General features: G+C 39.1%; 3 protein-coding genes across 3 annotated transcripts; 2 read left to right on the plus strand and 1 right to left on the minus strand.

Annotated features, from left to right (window-relative positions):
* Nucleotides 1-363: 363 nt before the first annotated feature.
* LOC103966710 lies at nt 364-1002 on the plus strand. The gene has a single exon (XM_009379904.3). It carries the CDS (start codon nt 444-446, stop codon nt 990-992), a length of 549 nt encoding a protein of 182 aa, XP_009378179.2. The 5' UTR covers nt 364-443; the 3' UTR covers nt 993-1002.
* A 278-nt stretch (nt 1003-1280) lies between these two features.
* On the minus strand, nt 1281-4538 carry LOC103966709 (RNA-binding protein involved in heterochromatin assembly dri1). The gene is given in 8 exon segments (XM_009379903.3): nt 1281-1602; nt 1886-1966; nt 2279-2351; nt 2354-2456; nt 2581-2654; nt 2808-2835; nt 2922-3307; nt 4227-4538. Coding segments are annotated over 8 exon segments (960 nt in total). The 5' UTR covers nt 4393-4538; the 3' UTR covers nt 1281-1553.
* A 170-nt stretch (nt 4539-4708) lies between these two features.
* On the plus strand, nt 4709-8421 carry LOC103966711 (endoglucanase 2). Its single transcript, XM_009379905.3, has 6 exons — nt 4709-5242; nt 5475-5758; nt 6310-6747; nt 6991-7138; nt 7396-7562; nt 7654-8421. The coding sequence occupies exons 1-6, from the start codon at nt 4999-5001 to the stop codon at nt 7984-7986; spliced, it is 1614 nt and encodes a 537-aa protein (XP_009378180.1). The 5' UTR covers nt 4709-4998; the 3' UTR covers nt 7987-8421.
* The last annotated feature ends 14147 nt before the right edge of the window (nt 8422-22568 follow it).

Raw genomic sequence — 22568 nt, forward strand, 5'->3', positions numbered from 1 at the left:
GGTTTGGTGGTATTCCTCTTCACTTGAAAATGAGAATTCAATTCTCGTGAATGACGAATTTGATACCAAATTAGGCTACCCATTATGTGGTTTAGCTGAACTCCTCCTTTATTTAGTATAAAAATATCGATGTACTAAAAAAAAAAAAAACTCATCATAAATTAATAAAAATACTAAAATACCTTAACATTTGCACAAATAATCCTAGTACCTTAAAATTCTTATAGCATTTTGCAAGTAACATGATCCATTGTTGTGTTCCTATCGCTTGCATTAAAACGAAATCAAAAGAATTTGTTAAGGCCCACTTGAAGTTGAAGCCCAACCAAACTATTCTTTAAGCAAATTGGAAGAAAATGAGTGAAAAGATAAAGAAAGTGATAAAAGCAACGTCCATCCACTCTCTCACTTGGAGTTGGCTGCACCTACAAACTTCAACAACAATGGACGCCAAACTCCTCCACCTCCTCAGCTCAACGCCAGCCTCCCCAACCCACCTCGCCCTCAAAAAATCTTCACTAACAAAACATAACCATATCTTCTCCCCCGCTGCTCGTCCCCGGCCTCTTAGAATCAGCACACTAGTTTACAACACCACTGGCAGTGATGGTGGTGGCAACACTAGCAGTCTGGACACTGACGGCAACAGCGTGGCAGCCCCAGATGCCACGGGAGTGCGGTTTAAAAAGAGGTCGAGAAGGCGGACGAAGCAGCAGCGAGAGGAGGGTGGTGAGAGGGACAGCGGACGGGTCATGAAGGCTCAAGCTAGTGCTGCTCCAAAGAAGTGGGAGGATATGAGCCTGGGAGAAAAGGCATTGGAGCTTTATGTGGGGGAGAAGGGTGCTTTGTTTTGGTTAAATAAGTTTGCTTATGCTTCAATTTACATAGTGATTGGGGCTTGGATTCTCTTCAGGTTTGTTGGACCAGCTCTTAACCTGTACCAGTTGGATGCACCTCCTCTCTCTCCCACTTCCATCCTCAAGGGTTCCTGACTGATTCAATCATTCTCTTCTCCCAGAGATTTTCTACTTCTCGTTTTGATTTCGATGATTTTATAGTAGACTTCGTTCACATACAATCTACAACTTCACGATTCTACGTACCAAATATTTATCGTTAGCGGTAGGGAAAGGTCTGTAGCTCAACTAGTCAAAAGCATTCCCCTACATCCGAGATTCTGGTGTCCAATTCCTCAACCACGATATTGTTTGTATTACGAAGAAAACATGCACCTTTATTGTTAGCATAAATTAGCACTCCTAGACAATCCAATGAAAAAATTCGAGGGAAAAAACATAGTTTCGAGCATGTAATATTACTGATCAATAAACCGTACACAGCCATGTTTTCTCTGTGACACGAAACTACGGAGCTGTAAATTACATTATTGCAGTGCAACGATTCAAAGTGAATATCAATATACTATCGGAATAATGTGAGATAACCCGGCGCTTATAGCAAAAGGTTCATCTTCACCTCAACATAGTACACAATGAAAGGCTAAATCAAAACTTGAATGAGCACCAAGCATACAACTTTATGAATTTGAATGGCTACATGGTGTTGACTGGCTGAGCGGTTGCATCTCTTTCAGTCTTGCACCTGCAGATAATAAGGGTTCCAACATTCAGAGCAAATTACTACGTATAACGCAGATCATTTACACGCCTCAACTCGGAGCATAATTGATGCACAAAATTTGAAATTATTGTTCCATCAGGATATATCAAGAAAGAGGTTTCACTGCTCCATCAGGATATATTCCATACCATATGGGAAAACAGTTTACTATGCCATTGGTAAAGTTGGGATTAAAACCCAAGGAAAAGGATGAAGTAACGAATGTTAAGCAAAAGAGGAATCAATGCTTAGTTTAGAAACTAACCTATTGCAGTTTAATCGAGATGCATAATTATGATTGTTGCAATTTGTGCACATCCAATCCCCATTACGCCATTGCTTTGCTCTGCGAAGTCAATAAAATATAAGCAAGAAAATCCTTATCAAAGAAGCTAATCTTACAATAGCTGATTTTGTGCTAAAAAATATAGGCTCATCATAAGTGACGTTTATAGGGGCCATATTTAATTAGGGATATTATCCACGTTTAAAAAGGTGTGGAAGCAAACTGAAAATGGTTAAATAAACATGAATAATACACTGCAAGAACAAATATGCATATAATAACAAAGACTCAAAGACCAAAACTGTTATCTAACCAACCGAATGTGGTACGTAAGCATGCATATGTAAAAGGAAAAGCTGATTCCAAACTCACCCTTTTCCAAGAAGTGTAGGTGTCATTGCTTGCTGTGTGAATGGCATGGGTACTTGCAAATTCGAAGCCACCCTGAGCTTACATTGGGATGATAAGGAGCGTAAGGTCCAGTTGCAGGGTTACCACTGATCCCTACCACTTGCTCAAATCCAGGATAGGATAGCTGCTGCCCAACTGTCTGCACATTTAGTGAAAAGAATAAGAGAATGAGGAGGAGAGGAAGAAAGCAAAGGATACTGTATGAAACAATATTATAAAGTTTTATAATCTAAAATTCCATAGAAAAGATAGATCATCCTTACATGTCCTACATTCAGTCTCTTGTTATCCCAGTCATGAACAAGCTCTTCGGATGCTAATCGCTTCATTCCAAGAGCTTTATATGAAAAAAGAGGAATGGAAATAAATGAGCATGAGTTACAATATGATACCAGTGCTTAATAATGGAACCCAATAACTGTAGCTCAGGTGCTTCTAAAACATAAATCCATCATACGACAATTGCAATGCTGATGAAGAAAGGGCATACATGGTGGAAAAGCATCGCATTTTTTGCACTGCAGATAAATCAAAGTTTGATCAGAAATCAACAGTTAGGTAAGGAAAACTCTTTGCTTCGAATGCTCATGTAGCATCATCATACCTGTGTTCGAGACGAATAATTATGGAAACCGCAACTGCATAACCAATCACCACTGCGCCATCCTTTTGGAACTGAAAGAAGCTGATTAGTAGAATTTGCATGTGGAAGTCCAGCATTATGGTTTCCACCTACAGGCCAAGTAGAAGCCGGCTGAACTCCAAACTTATCAGCCCCTGGTATAGACCAGTTCAGAGGAAGCGAATGTGGGGGAGCACCATTGCCCATCATCATCCTTTGGTCCCGTCCTCCTTGGGCCCTGGCAAAATAATGTGAATAAGTTGGGAGAGAAGCTCCGGGGATTGCAACCGCTGGCATTGCCGCTACCTCCTTTGGTTGCCCGCACTTTTTGCACTTTTCTCTTGATGCATAATTGTTGTTAGTGCAACCTATTGATCCATTGCCACACACACCCAACCCACAATCCAGCCAAGTACGCACACCAACAAGTCCACCCCACACCAAAATACCCATACAAGAAACAGAAACCACTCAACCTAATTGATAGCGAGTTGCTAACCATTTTTTTTTCAACTTGATAAAAAGATGAAAAGCAAAGAAAAATACAAGCTGCAATAACAATTATGCATTCACAGTGAATAAACAAGGTCAAGGAAATGTGTCATTAGGCTACGAATGTGCAAGAATGTGCAAGTAAGATACTCTTTCTGTAATTGAAATCGAAGGCACCCAAAGAAAAAAGATCGTATATTTGTTCAACTGGGAAATTAAACTTCAAAGTTGTACTTCATTCATTTCCTATATTCTTATACACCAAACAAAGCATGTACCCTAACTGCCATACTCAACCTCTCTCTCTATCAACAAAACCAATAAACGATTTGTAAAATGACCGTCTTTCCCTTTGAATCCAACTTACAGAAAGGCAACTGAAAATGGGTAATTGGAATGAACTGAGAAGACAGCACTCCCCAAGATTTAATTCTCAATTATAAACAAGAAAGAAGAGTGTGAGATGTTTTATGTCAATTAGGCTTATTACCGTCAATGCAAACTAAAAACTGAAAGAAAAATGGTTATCAACGGCCATAAGCTTCTAAGTTTCTAACCGTTAATGAATAATAAGAAAGGGGACTGTTTACATCTCTAGAAACACCAAACCCGTTGAAGTAACCATTATTATATGTGCAGTACAATTCAATCAAAACCCCCATATAAATACCCTTAAACCCTACAACTCCCAAAACCCATATCCATACATAACTCAAAATTAACCCTATTATAATTCTAGCAATCTTAGAGAGAGAAGGTTAGAGAGAGAGACAGAGAGGGGGTGTGAGGTCTAACCGGTGCAGATCCAATCGCCGATGCGAGGGAGCCACTTAGAGTCGGCGGGGGTTTTGGTGTCGACGAGAAGGCGAGGCTGCTTGCAGCGATTGCAGAAGGATCTGAAGGCGTAGTTTCTGTTCCTGCATCCACTGCACTCCCAATCCCCTTCTCTTCCTTCCGCCATTGTTTGATTAGACTACAGTTCTCACTCTTACTCCGCTCCTTCGTCTTCCGCCTATATATCTGTGTGTCTGCTAAGCTCGGAGGGTCGACGAGCAAGCAAGCGAGACGCAGGGATCGTACCAACTACGGAACTCTCGAGTTGCCGGGCGAGCTCATACCTCTCGCGCCCTTGTCCTGTTGACCTTGAAAAAAACAGGATAATATGGGCCGTCACTAGTTGATTAGGGTCGTGGCCCAATAGGCCCAGCACAAGTGTGATGTGTTTTTTTTTTTCTTTTTACCGCGCAACAAACAAAGCAAAAATCCTTCAAAGCAACGGACAAGCCGCCCCCTGCCCTTTTTGCAATTTATAAGGTTGTCCCGACGGTCATAACGGCATCATTCTCCGGCCACGTCTATCCACCTTCGACGCAGACACCCGGTCGCGATCGGCATCACACAATCTGTCTCTGAATCCATCAAATAAAACAAAAGACCGACTGTTTTTCCGCTGTTTTTTCTTCTTCTGGGTCGGAAATCACAATGGGAATAGGTATTTACGGATCAAAAGCTCGGATCTTGTAGAAAAATGGTTCGGAGAACTATCGCTTTGAATCGGATGTGAAACATGGAACTGAAAGCTGGGAAAGAAGCTGATTGCAGCACAGAGTCGAAGTCGAAGACGGAGAGATGGTGTTGGCGGTTACTTCTGTTATTAACCCTCTCTCTGCTAGCAGCAATGGTTTCACTTACTCTTGTACAGTATTTCAAGCACTGGAAATCAAGCAGGGGCTCGGGTCACCATGGCGCCATCGTACCAAAATACTCCGAAGCTCTTCAGATCTCCATGCAGTTCTTCGATGCCCAGAAATGTAACATAAACCCAATTCTACGTTTCTTGTTTTGCGGTCTTTTTGGGACTGCTTCTGGAAAGGCTAAAAGTGGTTTTCTGTCAACTAGAAGCACATTTCTGCTTATGTTTGTCAGAAAAACTTAAAAACGTTGTGCTTTCTGCAGAAACAGTCTCAATGATCCCTGGATTTGATTTGTAAGTTATAAACCAAACATGTTATGATCCTGTGTTACTTCTTCTTCTTGTTGCAGCTGGTAAGCTGGTGGATAACCCCATTCCGTGGCGAGGGGATTCGGGCCTCCAAGACGGGAGTGAGGAAGATTTGGATTTGTCAAAGGGACTGTATGATGCAGGTGATCTCATCAAGTTTGGCTTTCCCATGGCTTTCACTGCAACTGTGTTGTCTTGGGCGATTCTTGAATACGGAGACCGAATGAAAGCTGTGAAGCAGTTGGATCATGCCCATGACTCACTTAAGTGGATCACTGATTACCTAATCAATGCACATCCTTCTCCAAATGTGCTTTATGTTCAGGTTAGTTACATTATTTAGGTTGATTACTTCAAATTTTCAATGATATCCTATTAAACTCTTTGATACATGGATGGCAATGCTCAAGTTGTTAGACTGTGAATCGGGACAATTCATTAGATCGATTATTGTCTGAATTTGTGGTCTAGAACCAGTCTCGCAAATCGTAGCATAAAAACGTCTGTCTTGCAATATAAGTTTGTTTAGAGAACATTACTCCTAGTATCATGTTAGTACCTTGTTTGAATACACTAGGGTTGCTAAATCGTGAATGGGGACAATTCATTAGGTTTATTCTTGCCTTAATTTGATCGCATTCACAGTCAGGCATATAAGAGTGTGTCTTGCGATACAAGTTTCGTAAGAGAACATCATTTACTGAACGAATTTTGGTGACCTAGTAGTGCCCTAATCTCTCAGATTTTTCTTGCCTACAACTGATAGTATATAATTGTCTATCTCTATCATCATGTGATAAGATTGCTTTGTTCTTAATCTCTCTCTCTTTCTCTCAATTTTTTTTTGTTAATTTGTTAACTTTTATGTGATTGAAGGTGGGTGATCCCGAGTTGGATCACAGGTGTTGGCAGAGACCGGAAGTAATGACAGAGAAAAGGCCTCTGATTCAAATCAACACATCCTTCCCAGGAACAGATGTTGCAGCAGAAACTGCAGCTGCCATGGCATCGGCATCTCTGGTGTTCAGGAAAATCAACTCCTCTTACTCTAAGTTGCTCCTGACGCACGCCGAGCAGCTGTTTTCTTTTGCTGATACTTATAGAGGTGCTTATAGTGTCAGCATTCCCCAAGTGCAAATCTACTACAACTCTACAGGATATGGAGACGAACTCTTATGGGCAGCTACCTGGCTCTATCATGCAACTAAAGACCCAACCTACTTCAAATATGCAACCGAACAGAACGGGCCAGCGTTTGCAAATTGGGGAAGTCCGTCTTGGTTTAGCTGGGATGACAAGCATGCTGCAACTCAGGTAGATAGTATATAACAATGCTTTACCATTGTGTAGTTTATAGGCCAAGATTAACTATTGCAACTACGCATTTTTGTTGTTAACTATCCTGAAGATACGTTAAGCCCTTTTTGTTTAAGTAAAACAGGTTGTGAACCAGCATTTAGTTGCTTCTAATCATTTTTAAGTCATATACGCAGTTGCGAAAATTATTTGTCAAAAGTCTCTTGAAGAATACATACAATTTGTGTCATGTTGGAGCAGGTTCTGATGTCTAGGATAAGTTTCTTTGGCACAAAAGACATGTCATCTGCAGAGAACATTGATCTTCAGGAATACAGGGAAACCGCAGAGGTTTTCATGTGTTCACTTCTACCCGATTCCCCCATGGCGACATCCAGCAGAACATCCAGTAAGATTCGTTTTGCTGTCACTATTTCGCACGAATTAGCATCTTCGCACTCACTAATCTCATCACATATATTCATCATTGTTGCCTGACTATAAGAAACCCAAGTGCAGAACATGTTTGCTTATGCCTCATTATCTAATGGACAACAATCGTTTTTTTTTTCTTTTTTTTTCTTTGATATATGCTAATTGAATACACATGCACGTTACATCGTGTGTGCTAAGACTAAATTGATGAGTGCGTGTCATGCGATGTAGGCGGTCTGATTTGGGTGATAAAATGGAACTGTCTACAGTATGCTGTGGCTTCAGCATTTTTAGCCATTCTCTATAGTGACTACATGCTCACATCTAAAACCGAAATGCTGTATTGCGATGGAAAATCCTACAATCCTGTTGATCTTCGCAAGTTTGCCATCTCTCAGGTATTCGATGAGGCTAGTTCATCATTTATAAGTTGATTTTTCTTGCATGTTTTCGTCAAACTAAGGTAAATGCAAACAAAAACCCTTGCAGGCAGATTATGTGCTAGGCGAAAACCCAATGAGGATGAGCTACCTTGTAGGGTACGGAAGCAGCTACCCTCAATATGTTCACCACAGGGGAGCTTCAATTCCAGTGGATGCAGAAACCGGCTGCAGTGACGGGTTTAAGTGGCTGGACTCACCCAATCCCAACCCAAATGTAGCTGTTGGTGCCCTAGTTGGTGGCCCATTCATGAATGAGACCTACATTGATTCCAGGAACAATTCAATGCAAGGTGAGCCAAGCACTTACAATAGTGCCCTTATTGTGGCACTCCTATCAGGCTTAGTTACCACTTCTCCAGTGGCCAAGAGTTTCTCATAGACACACAAGATTTTGTGTGGCCCCTCTTGATGCGGGGCTCTAGGTGGTTGTTTCTTATGGTTACACTCAAGGCCGGCCCTTTTTTTGTATAATATGTAGCATGTAGGTTTGATTATATATGTTCGAGTGATATTGTAATATAGTTCAAACTAGGGGAGGAGATCCGAATTGGAGTGCAAAAGAAGGCACTGCTCTAGCCGGCCAACTTGGTTACGCCGGGTTTGCGCTCGTACGGTATCTTTTTAGTAATTCAGGGGGAGATATAGGTGATTGATCTCATGCTGGTTTTAGCTAGCAGGAACACCAGACTGGGATTTGCCCATTTCCCTGATGTGAAAATATTGAGTTGTGACTTGATTTATCATTGTTGTCAGATGTTCTCTTTGTAATTGTTGATTAAAAATTGTCACAAGAACGAATAATTCACTCAACACAATTTCACCCTCGTTCATTTTTTTCGAAGAGAGTTTTATTAATTTGAGTTCAACCCATTTTAGGCTACGCGCCTATTAATTATAGCCCTTCTTTTAAGAAAGGAATACCCTTTGATTCTAACATGAAAAATATGAAATTTGAGGATTTGGGTGTTTGTTTGATTTTGCGATTGCACCTAGGTCGAGCCCTAGATTGCTTACGTACCCCCTTGAGGGATCAAGTCACTCGTAGTTCTTTTGATATGGGTTTGGGGGTTTCAATGAGTGAATGACCCACTAAAAGGATTTTGGTGTTTGGTTTTGTTAGCTTTTGACGTTTCTAATCTTTGTATTATGTTAATCGTATTGAGAACAAACACAAGTTACAAATATATAGAGGAGTTTAAGTGAGTTGCAAACTATACTCAACACTCAAGAACCTATCCTAGATCTTCTTGAATCACGTTATGTAGCCGGTATGGGAGACATAACTAAACTCCTTGGATTAAGGAGATGACAACAAGATAAGACCCTTATACAAGTTGAGAAGTACCAAAAGAAAACAAACGGTTATTAACTAGGTAAAACACTAATAGGGTTGACACAAACCCTATTACCCAGATAATACCGAGAAACCCTAATCCAGAGAAACCCTAAATACCCAGAGGTCTTTCAATACTCCCCCTCAAGCTGGATCCAGAAGGTTGATGGATCCAAGCTTGCCGATAAGCCGTTAAAATTGAGGAGAGGCTAATGGTTTAGTGAATAGGTCTACGAGTTGATCGTAGCTCTTGACAAAATGAGTTTTGATAACCTGTGATTGTACTTGTGCACGAACATAGTGGCAGTCAACTTCAATGTGCTTGGTTTTCTCGTGAAAGACGGGGTTGGAAGCAATGTGCATGGCTGCCTGATTGTCACAGAAAAGATACATGGACTGAGGAGTGAAGACACCTAAGTTGCATAGTAGACCCTTAAGCCATATTAGTTCACATGCAGTATATGTCATGGCTTGATATTCAGCCTCAGTACTGGATCTTGCAACAACTGCTTGCTTTTTACTTTTTCAGGTAACAAGGTTGCCTCCCACAAATGTGCAATACCCCGTTGTAGACTTACGATCAATAGAGTTACCAGCCCAATCAGCATCACAATAACCTGTGATCTGAGTGCTCTCATTCTTCTTCATGATGATGCCACGACACACTGAACCTTTTAGGTACCGAAGTAGTCTTTTGACAAGATTAAAATGCTCCATAGTGGGAGAGTGCATAAATTGGCTAGCAATGCTTACTGAATAGGCTATGTTAGGCCTTGTAATAGTCAAGTATATCAGTTTACCAACAAGACGTTGATAATAGCTTATGTTTGGAAGTGGTTGCCCCTCCAAGCTAAGTTTGAGCTTTGTGTCAAGAGGTGTATGGATAGGTTTAGCATCACTCATGTTTGCTTCCTTGAGAAGGTCCAGAACATATTTCCGTTGGCTGAGAAAGAAACCCTTATGAAAGGTAGCCATTTCGATGCCAAGAAAATATTTGAGTATTCTAAGATCTTTGATTGCAAAACGTAGTTGTAGTGAATGCTTGAGCTCAATTATTTCATCATGGTTATCTCCTGTAATGATCAAATCATCTACATATACAAGGACGACCAATGTCCCAGCAATGCCAATGCGTACGAATAATAAGGAGTCTGCGTTGCTTCTTTTAAAACCAACAGTTGTGAGGACTGAACTGAGCTTGGTATACCAAGCTCTCGGTGACTGTTTAAGACCATAAATTGATTTGTGCAATCTGCACACAATATCAGGTTCATGACTTTGAGGATGACCTGGGGGTAACCTCATGTAGACTTCTTCTTCAAGCTCACCATGTAAAAAGGCGTTCTTTACATCCATTTGATACATAGGCCACCCTTTGTTAACAACAACTGAAATGAGTACTCTTACTGAGTTCATCTTTGCAACAGGAGCAAATGTTTCTTTGTAATCCACATCAAATGTTTAAGTAAAACCACGAGCCACTAATCTTGCCTTATGTCTTTTTATGGACCCATCTGAGTTGAATTTAACCTTGTATATCCACCTGCAACCTACTGTCTTCTTTCTCTTAGGCAGTGTCACAATGCTCCAGGTTTTATGTTAATCAAGAGCATGCAATTCATGTAGTATAGCTTGCTGCCAAACCTGTGATTGATTTGCTTCTTGAAATGACTAAGGCTCAACATGCTCAGATATATTACAAAGAAAAGCAGTGTGTTTAGGTGACAGTTTTTGATAAGACACGTAGTTGGACAGTGGATGCCTTGGCTTGTAAGTGACAAAGTCTTGCAGTCTTGCTGGAGGATGTCTTTCACGAATGGGGTTGCGTCGAGGCGCAGTAGAATGAGACTCGTATGAAGATTCCTCAGGAGCAATACTGTGGAGAGATTCATTTTCAACAGAAGTGTTAGTTTCATCACTTGAAGCTGGGTTGTCAATTTCAGCGAGGAAGTTTGTGTGATGTACATGCACCATTACATTAGGTTGAGTGACTTTAGTGACAAGGGTCTCAGTTATTGGCAATGGAAACAGATCCAAGCAATACTCCCCCTCACTTGTACTATCCAGAGATTTGTTGTAATAAGGGTTAGTTTCATGAAATCTAACATCCTTGGAAACAATTAATCTCTTAAGTTATGGATTGTAACATTTGTATCTTTTTTGTGTGGATGAGTAACCAAGGAAAATGCATTTGGTTGCCCTAGGGTCAAGTTTGTCTCGATGCAAGGACTGAACATGGACAAAACAAATGCATCCAAAGACCTTAAGGTGTGACAAGTCTACTTTTTTGTTTTTGACAATTTCCAATGGTGATTTGAACCCTTACACCCTACTAGGTAACCTGTTGATCAAGTAAGTTGCCGCCATAACACTTTGAGACCAAAAACGTTTAGGTACATTCATTTGGAACATCAATGACCTAGTTTTTTCAAGAAGATCTAGATTTTTTCTCTTGGCAATACCATTTTGTTGAGGTGTGCCAACACAACTAGTGTGATGCATAATGCCATTGTTGCTCAAATATTGAGTCATGACTTGGGACATGTATTCGGTGCCATTATCAGACCTTAGAGTTTTGATTTGAGAGGAAAAGTGATTTTTAACAAGACTATGAAAGTCTTTAAACACTTCCATCACTTGACTCTTTGATTTTAACAAATATAGCCAAGTTGCTCTTGAATAGTCATCAACAAACGTTATGAAATATTTGTAACCATCAAAAGACTCACTAGTTGGTCCCCATATAGCTGAGTGTACAAGTTCAAAAATATGAAAAACTCTAGACAAAGATGAACCGAGGGGTAGTTTAGTTGCCTTTGACATATGGCAAGTTTCACAATGAATTGGTTCTTTGCCTAAGTCAGGAAACAAGGTGGACAAAACATGTTGAGAAGGGTGAGCTAGTCGCTGGTGCCACAAAAAATGATCTTGAATGGAGGCATAGATGGATATAGACTTGGCTTGTAATCCACTGAGAGAGCTTTTTGAAATGTAATAGAGACCATCTAGGTAAAATCCCTCACCAATCTTCCTCTTGGTGACACGATCCTGAAAAATGACATTTTCTGGTGAAAAAATGGCTAAACAGTTTAAGGAATATGTGATTTGTCCCACTGAGAGAAGTTGGAATAGAAATGAAGGAAAATATAAGGCCATAGACTCTATTTGGTTTGATATCAAGTGAATTTTTCCCTTTCCTACAATCCTAGCACCTTCACCATCAGCTACAGACACACGTGATGATTTATGAAGTTTCTCAAATTTATGCAATTTTGACACTTGATTAGTCATATGATATGTGGCACCTGAATCTACAACCCAAAAGTCATGCAACTCATTAATTTTAAGAGCAGTTTTGAAAGCATTCACGATACCTTTCATGTCTTGTTGAGGTAAGCAATTAGCATCGGCTAGAAACCCTGCAAACTTGCTAAGCAATGCAATTGCACTTCCATCTTCATGGTCAACAGCTTATTCCTCCCTACCCTTCTTCTGATGGAGATAGGCTGCGAACTCATTTATAAGAGTAGCAGGATTTGCAGTGAACTGTTTGTATGGATCAGAACTGTTGAAAGATGAAGATGATGTAGTGTTGGCACGAGGATATGCTCGACTTGTCTTATGCGTAGTTTTATCCTTCATGAAATCCGGCTTGAGTTCTGGATGCAGGATCCAGCACTTATCTCTCACATGCCCAATGTTGTCACAGTGTAGGCACTTCAGATGAGGGTTTTTTCCTTTGTATCTTTTTTCATTTGTCAGATAAGCCCTAGCTTCAGTCACAATGGTTTTTGTACCACTGTTCATGACTTTTCTTCTTACTTACTCACATTGGATAGTTGCACAAATGCTAATGAATGATGGTAGCTCAGGATTCATGAGGATATGGCTTCTCAAATCCTCATATTCTGAGCTCAAGCTAGACAGCAATTGAAATATCTTATCTTCTTCAGCTCTTTTAAGAAGCACAGTGGGATCAGTGGTGTGAGGTCTATAGACATCCAGCTCATTCCACATGCTTCTCAGAGAACTAAGATGTTGAACAAAGGTTTTACCTTCTTATTAAATGTTGGAGATATCTTTCTTGAGTTGAAAGATGCGTGCATAATTGTTTTGATCACTATAAATCTCCTTCACAGTTGTCCAGAGAGTGAGAGATGACTCGAAATAACTGAAGATTTCAGCAATCTTCATTTCCATGGAATTAAGCAGCCATGACAGGACCAGTTGATCTTTACAAAGCCACCCTCCATATTAAGGAGAAGTAACTCTAAGAGCAGGATGACTGCCATCGATGAAACCAAGTTTGGATCTTCCACCAAGTGCAAGACTAACTGCTCTTGCCCACGTCAAATAATTAAACTCATTCAGTAAAACTGAACTAAGTCATTGATTTGGATTGATATCCATTTCAGAGATGTGAGCAGAAGGATAAGCAATGGTGCTTTCATCATCTGAATTCTCATCAGCCATATTCTTGCTGAAGGAAAATCACAACAAGTGAGATATACAAAGACAGGCTCAGAAGGATGCCTGCTCTGATACCATGTTGGCTTTTGAAGTTTCTAATCTTTGTATTATGTTAATCGTATTGAGAACAAACACAAGTTACAAATATATGGAGGAGTTTGAGTGAGTTGCAAACTACACTCAACACTCAAGAACCTATCCTAGATCTCCTTGAATCACGTTATGTAGCCGGCATGGGAAACATAACTAAGCTCCTTGGATTAAGGAGATGACAACAAGATAAGACCCTTATACAAGTTGAGAAGAACAAAAAGAAAACAAACGGCTATTAACTAGGTAAAACACTAATAGGGTTGACACAAACCCTATTACCAAGATAATACCAAGAAACCCTAATCCAGAGAAACCCTAAATACCCAGAGGTCTTTCAATAGGTTTATTTGGGTGAATTTGGTTGGATGAACTAGGATTCGATTTTGGATTTGTGGTGAATTTGGTCGAATGGACCAGGGATTTGATTTGGATTTGTGGTGAATTTGGCTGTGGTGAACCATGGATTCAATTTTGTATTTGGGCTTTGTGGTTGCGTCTAGATGTGGTACTAGACTGTCTGCGTATCCTTGATGGAATCAAATCGACGTAGTTCATTATATTTGGTATTTTGGTTTCAATTTGGTGCCTGGGCAGTTTCAATTCGTGCAGGCAAGGAGCATTTGATGCCTTGTGCAGTTTCAACTCGTACAGGCGAGGACTTTGAGCCATTGGAGCGGAACGCGCGGCTTCGTGCCATTTGGTTTTTGATACAACTTTGTGCCATTTGAGACTTGACTTGGTATTGTGTCATTTGAGACTTGTCGCGGCTTTGTACCATTTGGGGTTTGATGTGGCTTTGTGCCATTTGGTGTTTCATGCAGTTTCGTGCCATTTGATATTTGATATGGCTTCATGCCATTTGAAGTGGTTTTGTGTCGTTTGTAGCGGCTTTGTGCCATTTGTAATTTAAATCTGCTTTATGCCATTTGAAGTTTGACGTGGTTTTGTACCACTTTGTTGTCAAATGAAATTAACGGGTATATTTGTAATAAACCCACTAATATTTAGTTTTGGCATTTGACTTTGGCTTGGTGCCGCATCTTTTGTATCCACATTTTTAGCTTCATGAATAATTTTAACTTGATGGAAGCCATATCCAAAAAGCCTACGTAAGAGGTATTTTATTTTTCCTCTTCCCTTGCTGCTTCTTTCTCTTTGTTTGTCTTCTAATGCATGGATGAACATGTCTTCTTTTCTTTTGAGTTTTAAACTTGTTTCTTCCTTTTTTTGTGGGGAGGAATTTATTTGGAAGACATTTGCCCTTTTTTTTTTAAGGTTACCACGTGCATGATTTTGAGAAAAAAGGCCGTCTTTGCAGTCACAAATATGATTGGTGACGGTGCACTTTTTTTGCTTCAGATGGATATATATATAGCTTCAAAGTCATCAAGTTCTTTGTAACTTGCATTTGTTTCGTCTTATATACTGCGGCTTTAATTGCAACTTTAGATCATCTCCGATTCACCTCACGTGCTGGCTTTGGGTCGAGAGCAACCACATCATATTTTGGTATGTCTTTGTGATTTGCATGGACTCTCTCTTGCAAAGCTCAGGGGAATGGTCCAGAAGCGGTCCAAGGAATCCGATGGCGGCATTCTTCCTCAGCGTAGGTGAATTTTGAGGCCTTGGGGAATCGGCACTTTGACTTCGTGGGTTCCGTTCTGTGCGTTTTGCTACCCCATTCTGAGAGCTTGCAAGGGAGAGCGACAGCGAGCATGGCTTAAGAGATGACATCGTTGGAAGGTGAATGCCAATGTTTGGGCAAAGGCAATGAACTTGCAGGCCATTGAAGAAGGACCAGCCTGAACCATGGGTTTCTGTCGGTGTACACTGCAGCTGAGGTTAGTTGCTGCAGTAATGCAGCCACCTTGCCGCTGCCGTTTTGGGCTTGCTGCGTTTTGGTGGAGTATCCTGCAGAGAGAGAAAGATCTCTGGCCGGTCAAACAGTCCATCCAGAGAGCTTCTTTTCTTCACCTTTTTTTTCGGAGGAAGATGAGCAATGGCGGGTTGTTGTCGAGGTCCACGCCGAGAGGAAAGTGGTGTCCGTGGAGAAGAAGGATCCCGGGGTACATTTTTGTACTCCCGTTTGAGGTAGGCTCACCGACGAGCATTGTAGCAGGCGGAGGGGCCGGGCTTCAAAACAATGCCCCTTGTCAAAAGGGTGGGTTGTTCCGTTTGCCTGCTGTCAGTGGAGAGGCAGCGGCGGCGAAGGACATTTCCCGATCCCTTTTTTTCTTTCTTCGTTTTTCTTATAAGGGGAGTTAAAGGGGAAATGAAGATGCTTTGTTGCTCCTTGTTGCTGTTAAGAATAAGGTTGAGAATTTGACAGAAAAAATGACTTTGAGGCACATTAATACGTTTTCTTTAAAATGATATTTGCCCCCACTTTAATATGAGTTTGCTAACGGGTCTAAAACAAATCACTTTCAGGATACAACAAAGTTTGAAATTTTAGTTTAGCAAGAACTGAAATTCCCTTAAAATCTTCTAAAAGGAAACTGTATGATTTTGATGGAGAGAAAGAGGATAAGAAACTATTGTTTGAAGAATTGTATCTCTGATTATGAAGCCAACGTGGGCTATATATATTTTTTATATGGTACCAGTTGGACTTATTCCAAAGTGTGCATATAAAAGTCACATCCTTCAATTGAAAGTGTGTAAAGATCAAATTCATCTTTCCAGCATTCTTTCGTTTCCACCGAATGGATGCAAGTCTGCTGTCTTTTCATACATGTGCCTTTTGCCAAAGACACGGCACTGCAACCCATTAGTTGTGCTTTTTCACAAACGGCACTGTAGTCCATTAGTTGTGTTTTTTCAATCCAAGAGACACGACACTGCAGCCAATCTCTCATCATACACGCAAAGACTATTTGATGGAACATGCATCAACTCCCAAAGTTGTGGACGAGACATCATGGCAGCTACACATTTATACATACATAAATATATATATATATATATATTAATGAAATATACCAACTATCCTTCCCTGTTTCAATAATATATATATAGCTCATATACTTGGAAACATCTAACAATTCTCCTCTATCTCAAAATATATAAAACTAGAAATATTATAATGAATCAAGCTTTCTATCATTAACTTTAATCATACACATATGTTCATGCATACAAAAAGGTATCTCTCGATTTTAACCTTCAATTAGTGTAAGTATCTCAAGGTTCTTACAAATACAATAGTGACCTTTCCATACCTTAAACTATGTATTTATCAGTCAAAACCGGAAAATACTACACACATGATCATATTATAGCTTCCTAGGCGGCTACCTTGATCGTGTTTTAGAACATTGGTTCAAACAAAGGAATCACACCAAATGCTTATCAAATATGAATTCAGAATATCAAAAATAGCTTAAAAAGACGACATCGGCTCACTGGTTAGGCGCCGTCGCAGGTGGTTGTCGGGCGTCCCGACTCGCCAGAAAATTCAACTATCTCCAAAAATTACCAAATTTTAAAAAATGTAGAGCAAGTTAAGGGGAACAACTTTTATACCTAGGCCGAAATCCAATTCGGCCGGGAAAAGCCTCAAATCGCCATGAACCCATAGAAACCCTAGAATTTAGGTGTCCTCAATTTGACTCCTTAACAGCACCACCACCCCCAAACTTGTTTAGGCTTTATTCTAGGCCTCAAGAGAATGCTATAGGTGATGGTGATCAATGGAATTTATTTCAGATTCGGTAGATTGTCATCTATGAACTCGCGCACCCATTGGTGCGGTTTGCACAATTTCAAGGCCAATTTTCATCTAATTTATGGTGGAATAGGTAGAGGGAAAGTCATGGAATGTTTTTCAGGTGGTGAGGGGTTTTAATTCGTCGAAATTTGACCAGGAAATGGTTGGAGTTCATGGCCTCCGCCGATCGGGTCGCACGGGTCAAGAGACCCGGTTTTCCCCCCTTTTCTCTTTTTCTCATTTCCCTCCTTTTCCTTCCCTTTGATTGGTCCCTCTCTCTCCCTTTCTCTCATTCCCTTTCCATCACAGCTGTCTATCTCTTTCCTTTCTCTTTTTTTCTTCTCATATCAACTATCCACGTGGCATAATCTCAGTGCTGCAGAAAATCTAGAGTCTTCTAAAGGGGATTAAATTTACAAAAATATCCGTAACTTTAAATGCTAATAACTCATTCGTTATAACTCCGTTTCACGAATGGTTTTTGCTTACTCACTCATAGGATCATCCTCTATCCAAATATGTCAAGAAATCCGATAAAATATATAAAGATAAATATATAATTATGTTAAGCCAACTATGAGCATTTCTGGCTTTTCAACCTAACAATAAATTTCACAACATAATTTATAATAATTTCCGGCTTTTCTCCGCATATTCATATATTTAAATTTTCAGGGTATTACAAGTATGCACTAACATTCTGGAATAGGCTATATAAATTGTTCAGTGCTTATTCAAACCATTTATCAGTAACTTGTTATTACCCATTGAACTTTGGTCTAGTGATGTTCTAGGCAATGTTGGGCTACTATTACTGGTGAATTATAGTAAAGGTTTTCAGCCCCATTCCACTAGATGTACTTTGTACCATATCTCTCGAGAGTCCCTTCGTAAAAGGATCTGCCAAATTTTTATTTGACCTTACATAAGTTATGTTAACAACTCCTTGTGTTATTAACTGTATGACAAATTCATGTCTAAAGCTAATACGTCTAGATTTGCCATTATATACTTTGCTATAAGCTCTAGACAACGTAGCTTGATTATCGCAATACAAAGAAATAGATGGCATTGGTCCGCAACTCTTTGTTGAACAATAAATCTCTCAACCATTCTGCTTCTTTGCATGCGGCTGCTAATGCTATAAACTCAGATTCCATAGTGGAGTGTGATATAACAGTTTGTTTCTTTGATACCCAAGAAACAACACCTCCCCCAATAATGAATATTCATCCTGTTGTGGATTTATTATCGCTTGCGCTAGTAATCCAACTAGCATCTGAGTACCTTTCTAGTACTGCTAGAAATCTTGAATAAAATAGACCCAAATTAGTAGTCTTCTTAAGATAACCAAAAACTCTACAAATTGCTTTCCAATGTAAAGTGCTAAGGTTACTAGTGTATCTTGAAAGTTTACAAACAGCAAATGCTATATCTGGCCTTGTGCTATGCGAAGCATACATCAATCCTCCAATTGCACTAGCATACTTAAGCTGTGCAACTGATATGCCAGAATTTACTAGCATGTTGATCTTAGAGTCATAAGGGGTTAGTGCTTCTTTTATTTGCAAATGATTATGCTTTTGCAATATTTTTTCAATATAGTGTGACTCGCACAATGCAAAACACCCATCATGTCTGTTTACTTTAATCCCTAGGATAGTATCCACTTCATTTAAATCCTTCATTTTGAAATTTGAATTTAGATACATATAAGCATATGACAACACCGTATTCATTAGTGAATTTAGAATAAAGACACTTATCGACATTATTATTTCTAAAACCATTTGATAAAATGACAAAGTCAAAATTTTCATGCCATTGTTTTGGCGCTTGTTTTAGATCATATAGTGATTTCACTAATTTACAAACCTTCTTTTCATTACTAGGAAGAACAAATCCTTCCGGTTGCTCCTTATATATATCTTCATCCAAATCCCCATTTAAAAGGCTATTTTCACGTCCATTTGATGTACATATAGATTATATACAGATGCCAAAGTAAACGACACTCTAATAGAGGTAATTCTTGCAACTAGTGCATAGGTGTCAAGGTAGTTAGCTTCCTTTTTCTGTTTAAAACCTTTGGCTACCAATCGGGCTTTGAAGGTTTACAAAGAACCATCAATATTATTTTTCCTTCTAAACACCCACTTACAACCAATTGGTTTAGATTCATGTGGTAAGTCAACCAAAGTCCATGTTTGGTTGGATAACAATGAGTTCATCTCATCATCTATAGCTTCTTTCAAGAAAGCAGCATCTCTATAAGTCATTGCTTCTTTTAAAGTTACATGATCTCCTTCTACATTTAAAATGAAGGGTATTTTATGTAGAACCTTTTCTCTATTTCCTTCCACAAAAAATAAAATGGCTTCTGAAGATATAAAATTAGGACCTAAATTCTTTTCTTTTCTGACCCTTTGACTTTTCCTACTTTCTAGAACCTCTTCCGGTTCCTTTCTCTTTTTGGTGCCGGAAATTGAACTGGGATTTTCTTTCGACACTAATTGTTGATTATGTTCTTCAATTAAACTAGGACTAGGGTCATTATAGAATTTATCCTCAAGGAACTCTACATCTCTAGACTCAAGAATGACATTTGAGTTCACATCAAGCAATTTGTATGCTTTAAAGGTTTGGGCATATCCCACAAAAACACTTTTTATGCCTCTAGGACTTAATTTGGATCTTTTAAAAGGAAAAATACCCCCCAAACTCTTAAATATTCCAAATTTGGCTTTCTGCCTTTCCATACTTCATATGGTGACATGTGAGTTTTCTTAGAGGTAATATTGTTCTGTATATGGCAGGCTGCAAGAAGAGCTTCTGTAACATCCCACATCGCCCAGGGGAGTGGATCATGTAAGCCTTATATGTATATTTCCATCTCTACCTAGCACGAGGCCTTTTGGGAGCTCACTGGTTTCAAGTTCCATCGGAACTCCGAAGTTAAGTGAGTTCAGGTTAGAGCATTCTCAGGATGGGTGACCCACTGGGAAGTTCTCGTGTGAGTTCCTAGAAACAAAACCATGAGGGCGTGGTCGGGGCCCAAAGCGGACAATATTATGCTACGGTGGAGTTGAGCCCTGGATGTGGTGGGGGCCCGGGGCGAGATGTGACAGCTTCACCCCATAAATATGTAGGAACATTTGCACTTATGATCATTGAATTAATCATATCTGTGAGTGTCTTATTCTTTCTTTCTGCTAAGCCATTTTGTTGTGGAGTGTAAGGTGCAATTTTCTGATGACTGATTCCATGTTCTTCACAAAACAAAGAGAATTCGTTTGAAAAATATTCACCACCTCTATCACTCTGAAGGATTTTAATTTTCCTTTCCTTTTAGTTTTCAACCTCAGCCTTATATCGTTTGAAAAACTCAAAGGCTTCATCATTATTAAACATTAAATAAACATAAGTAAATCTAGAACAATCATCAATGAAAGTAATAAAATAGCGTTTTCCTCCTCTAGTTAAAACACTATTAAACTCACATATATCGGAATGGACTAAATTTAATATTTCAACATTTCTTTCTACTTTTTGAAAAGGTTTCTTTGTAATTTTAGTTAGTGTGCAGATTTCACAATTTTTAAATGAAACATCTGTTTAGACAAATATTTTAAAGATCTATAATTCAAATATGCTAAACGAGAATGCCATAAAGTAGAAGAAGAGTCAACAATATAAATAGAAGAATTCACTTTATTGATACTGAACATTTCATCAAATGAATAACCCTTGTCAACAAATACACCATTCTTTGACAGTATAAATTTGTCGGCTTCCAACACCACTTTAATACCACTTTTACACAGTAAATTTGCACATACAAAATTTTTCTTAATGTCTGGGACATGAAAAACATTTGTCAGAGTCATTGTTTTTCTAGAAGTGAATTGTAGTTCAACAATCCATTTTCCAAGAACCTTAGCATCATTGTGATTGCCCATTAGTACTTCTTGACCATCCTCTTCGGTTTTGTAGATCTTGAATTGTGCTCTATCATTGCAAACATGTATGGTAGCACCAGAATCAAGCCACCAGTCAGAAGATTTAACAGCTGCAGTCATGTTCAATTCAGTGATCATCCAATTTGCATTTTAGACACCATAGCAATTATATCTTCAGTATGAGTTTCCTCTACCATATTTGTTTTGTTTAATTTGGCGTCCTCATTTTTCTTGAACCTGCAATCACGAATAAAGTGGCATTTCTTTCCACAATGGTGGCAAGTTGCATTTTTCTCGCCACTATTGGTGCCAAAAGATGTATTTTTGAACTTTCCTAGGTTATTCACTTTCAAGTTCTTTTTGAACTTGCTATTGCTCATTTCAAAATAATTAGTCTTAGTGAAGTCTTGTGAGGAAAAATGTTTTTCTTGTTTCCGAGCTTCCTCTTCAATTTGGATCCCCTTCAAGAGATCTTGGAGACTTATATCTTTTGCCATATGCAAAAGCTTCTTTCTATAATTGTTCCAACCAGGGGGTAATTTTGACATGATAGCCCTTACTTGTAATGCATCCAGAACAATTATTTTGACTTCACGAAGCTTTGTGACCAAAAGTAATAAATCTTGAACTTGGTCCATAATGGATTTGCCATCAGTCATAGTGAATTCATAGAACTTAAACATGATAAATTTATCGATACCTTTGTTCTTCGATATATACTTTTCTTCAAGAGCATTCCAGAATTCCCTTGGAGATTGAGTTGTAGAAAATAAATTGTAGAGCCGATCCGACAAAGTATTCAAGATATGTCCTCTGCACATCAATTCATCGTCTTCACACTTATTTCTGTTAGCAATAATTTGTTTAGTATCTGTATCATTAGGTTCAAGAATTGGCTACAAATTTTGATCAAGAACATAGGCAATTTTCAGGGCTGTCAGCATCCAGTGTATTTTGGCATTCTAGCGCATGAAATTGGTTCCATCAAACTTGTCGAGTTTCCAGAAAGCACCGTTGTTCATTGCAGACAAAGCCATAGTTTCGGACATCTTCTCCATTGTGAATATCACTTTAAGATTGTTAGAATAAGGTTGAGAATTTAACAGAAAAATGACTTTGAGGCACGTTAATACGTTTTCCTTAAAGTGATATTTGCCCTCACTCTAATATGAGTTTGCTAACAGGTCTAAAGCAAATCACTTTCAGGATGCAACAAAATTTGGAATTTTAGTTTAGCAAGAACTGAAATTCCCTTAAAATATTCTAAAAGGAAACTGTATGATTTTGATGGAGAGAAAGAGGATAAGAAACTATTGTTTGAAGAATTGTATGTTTGATTATGTAGCCAACGTGGGCTATATATGGTTTATATGGTATCCATTGGACTTATTCCATAG

This window comes from the organism of the source record quoted next, unplaced genomic scaffold, assembly GCF_019419815.1.
Source record: "Pyrus x bretschneideri cultivar Hongxiangsu unplaced genomic scaffold, Pyrus_bretschneideri_v1 Contig1, whole genome shotgun sequence".
Classification (NCBI taxonomy): Eukaryota; Viridiplantae; Streptophyta; class Magnoliopsida; order Rosales; family Rosaceae; genus Pyrus; species Pyrus x bretschneideri.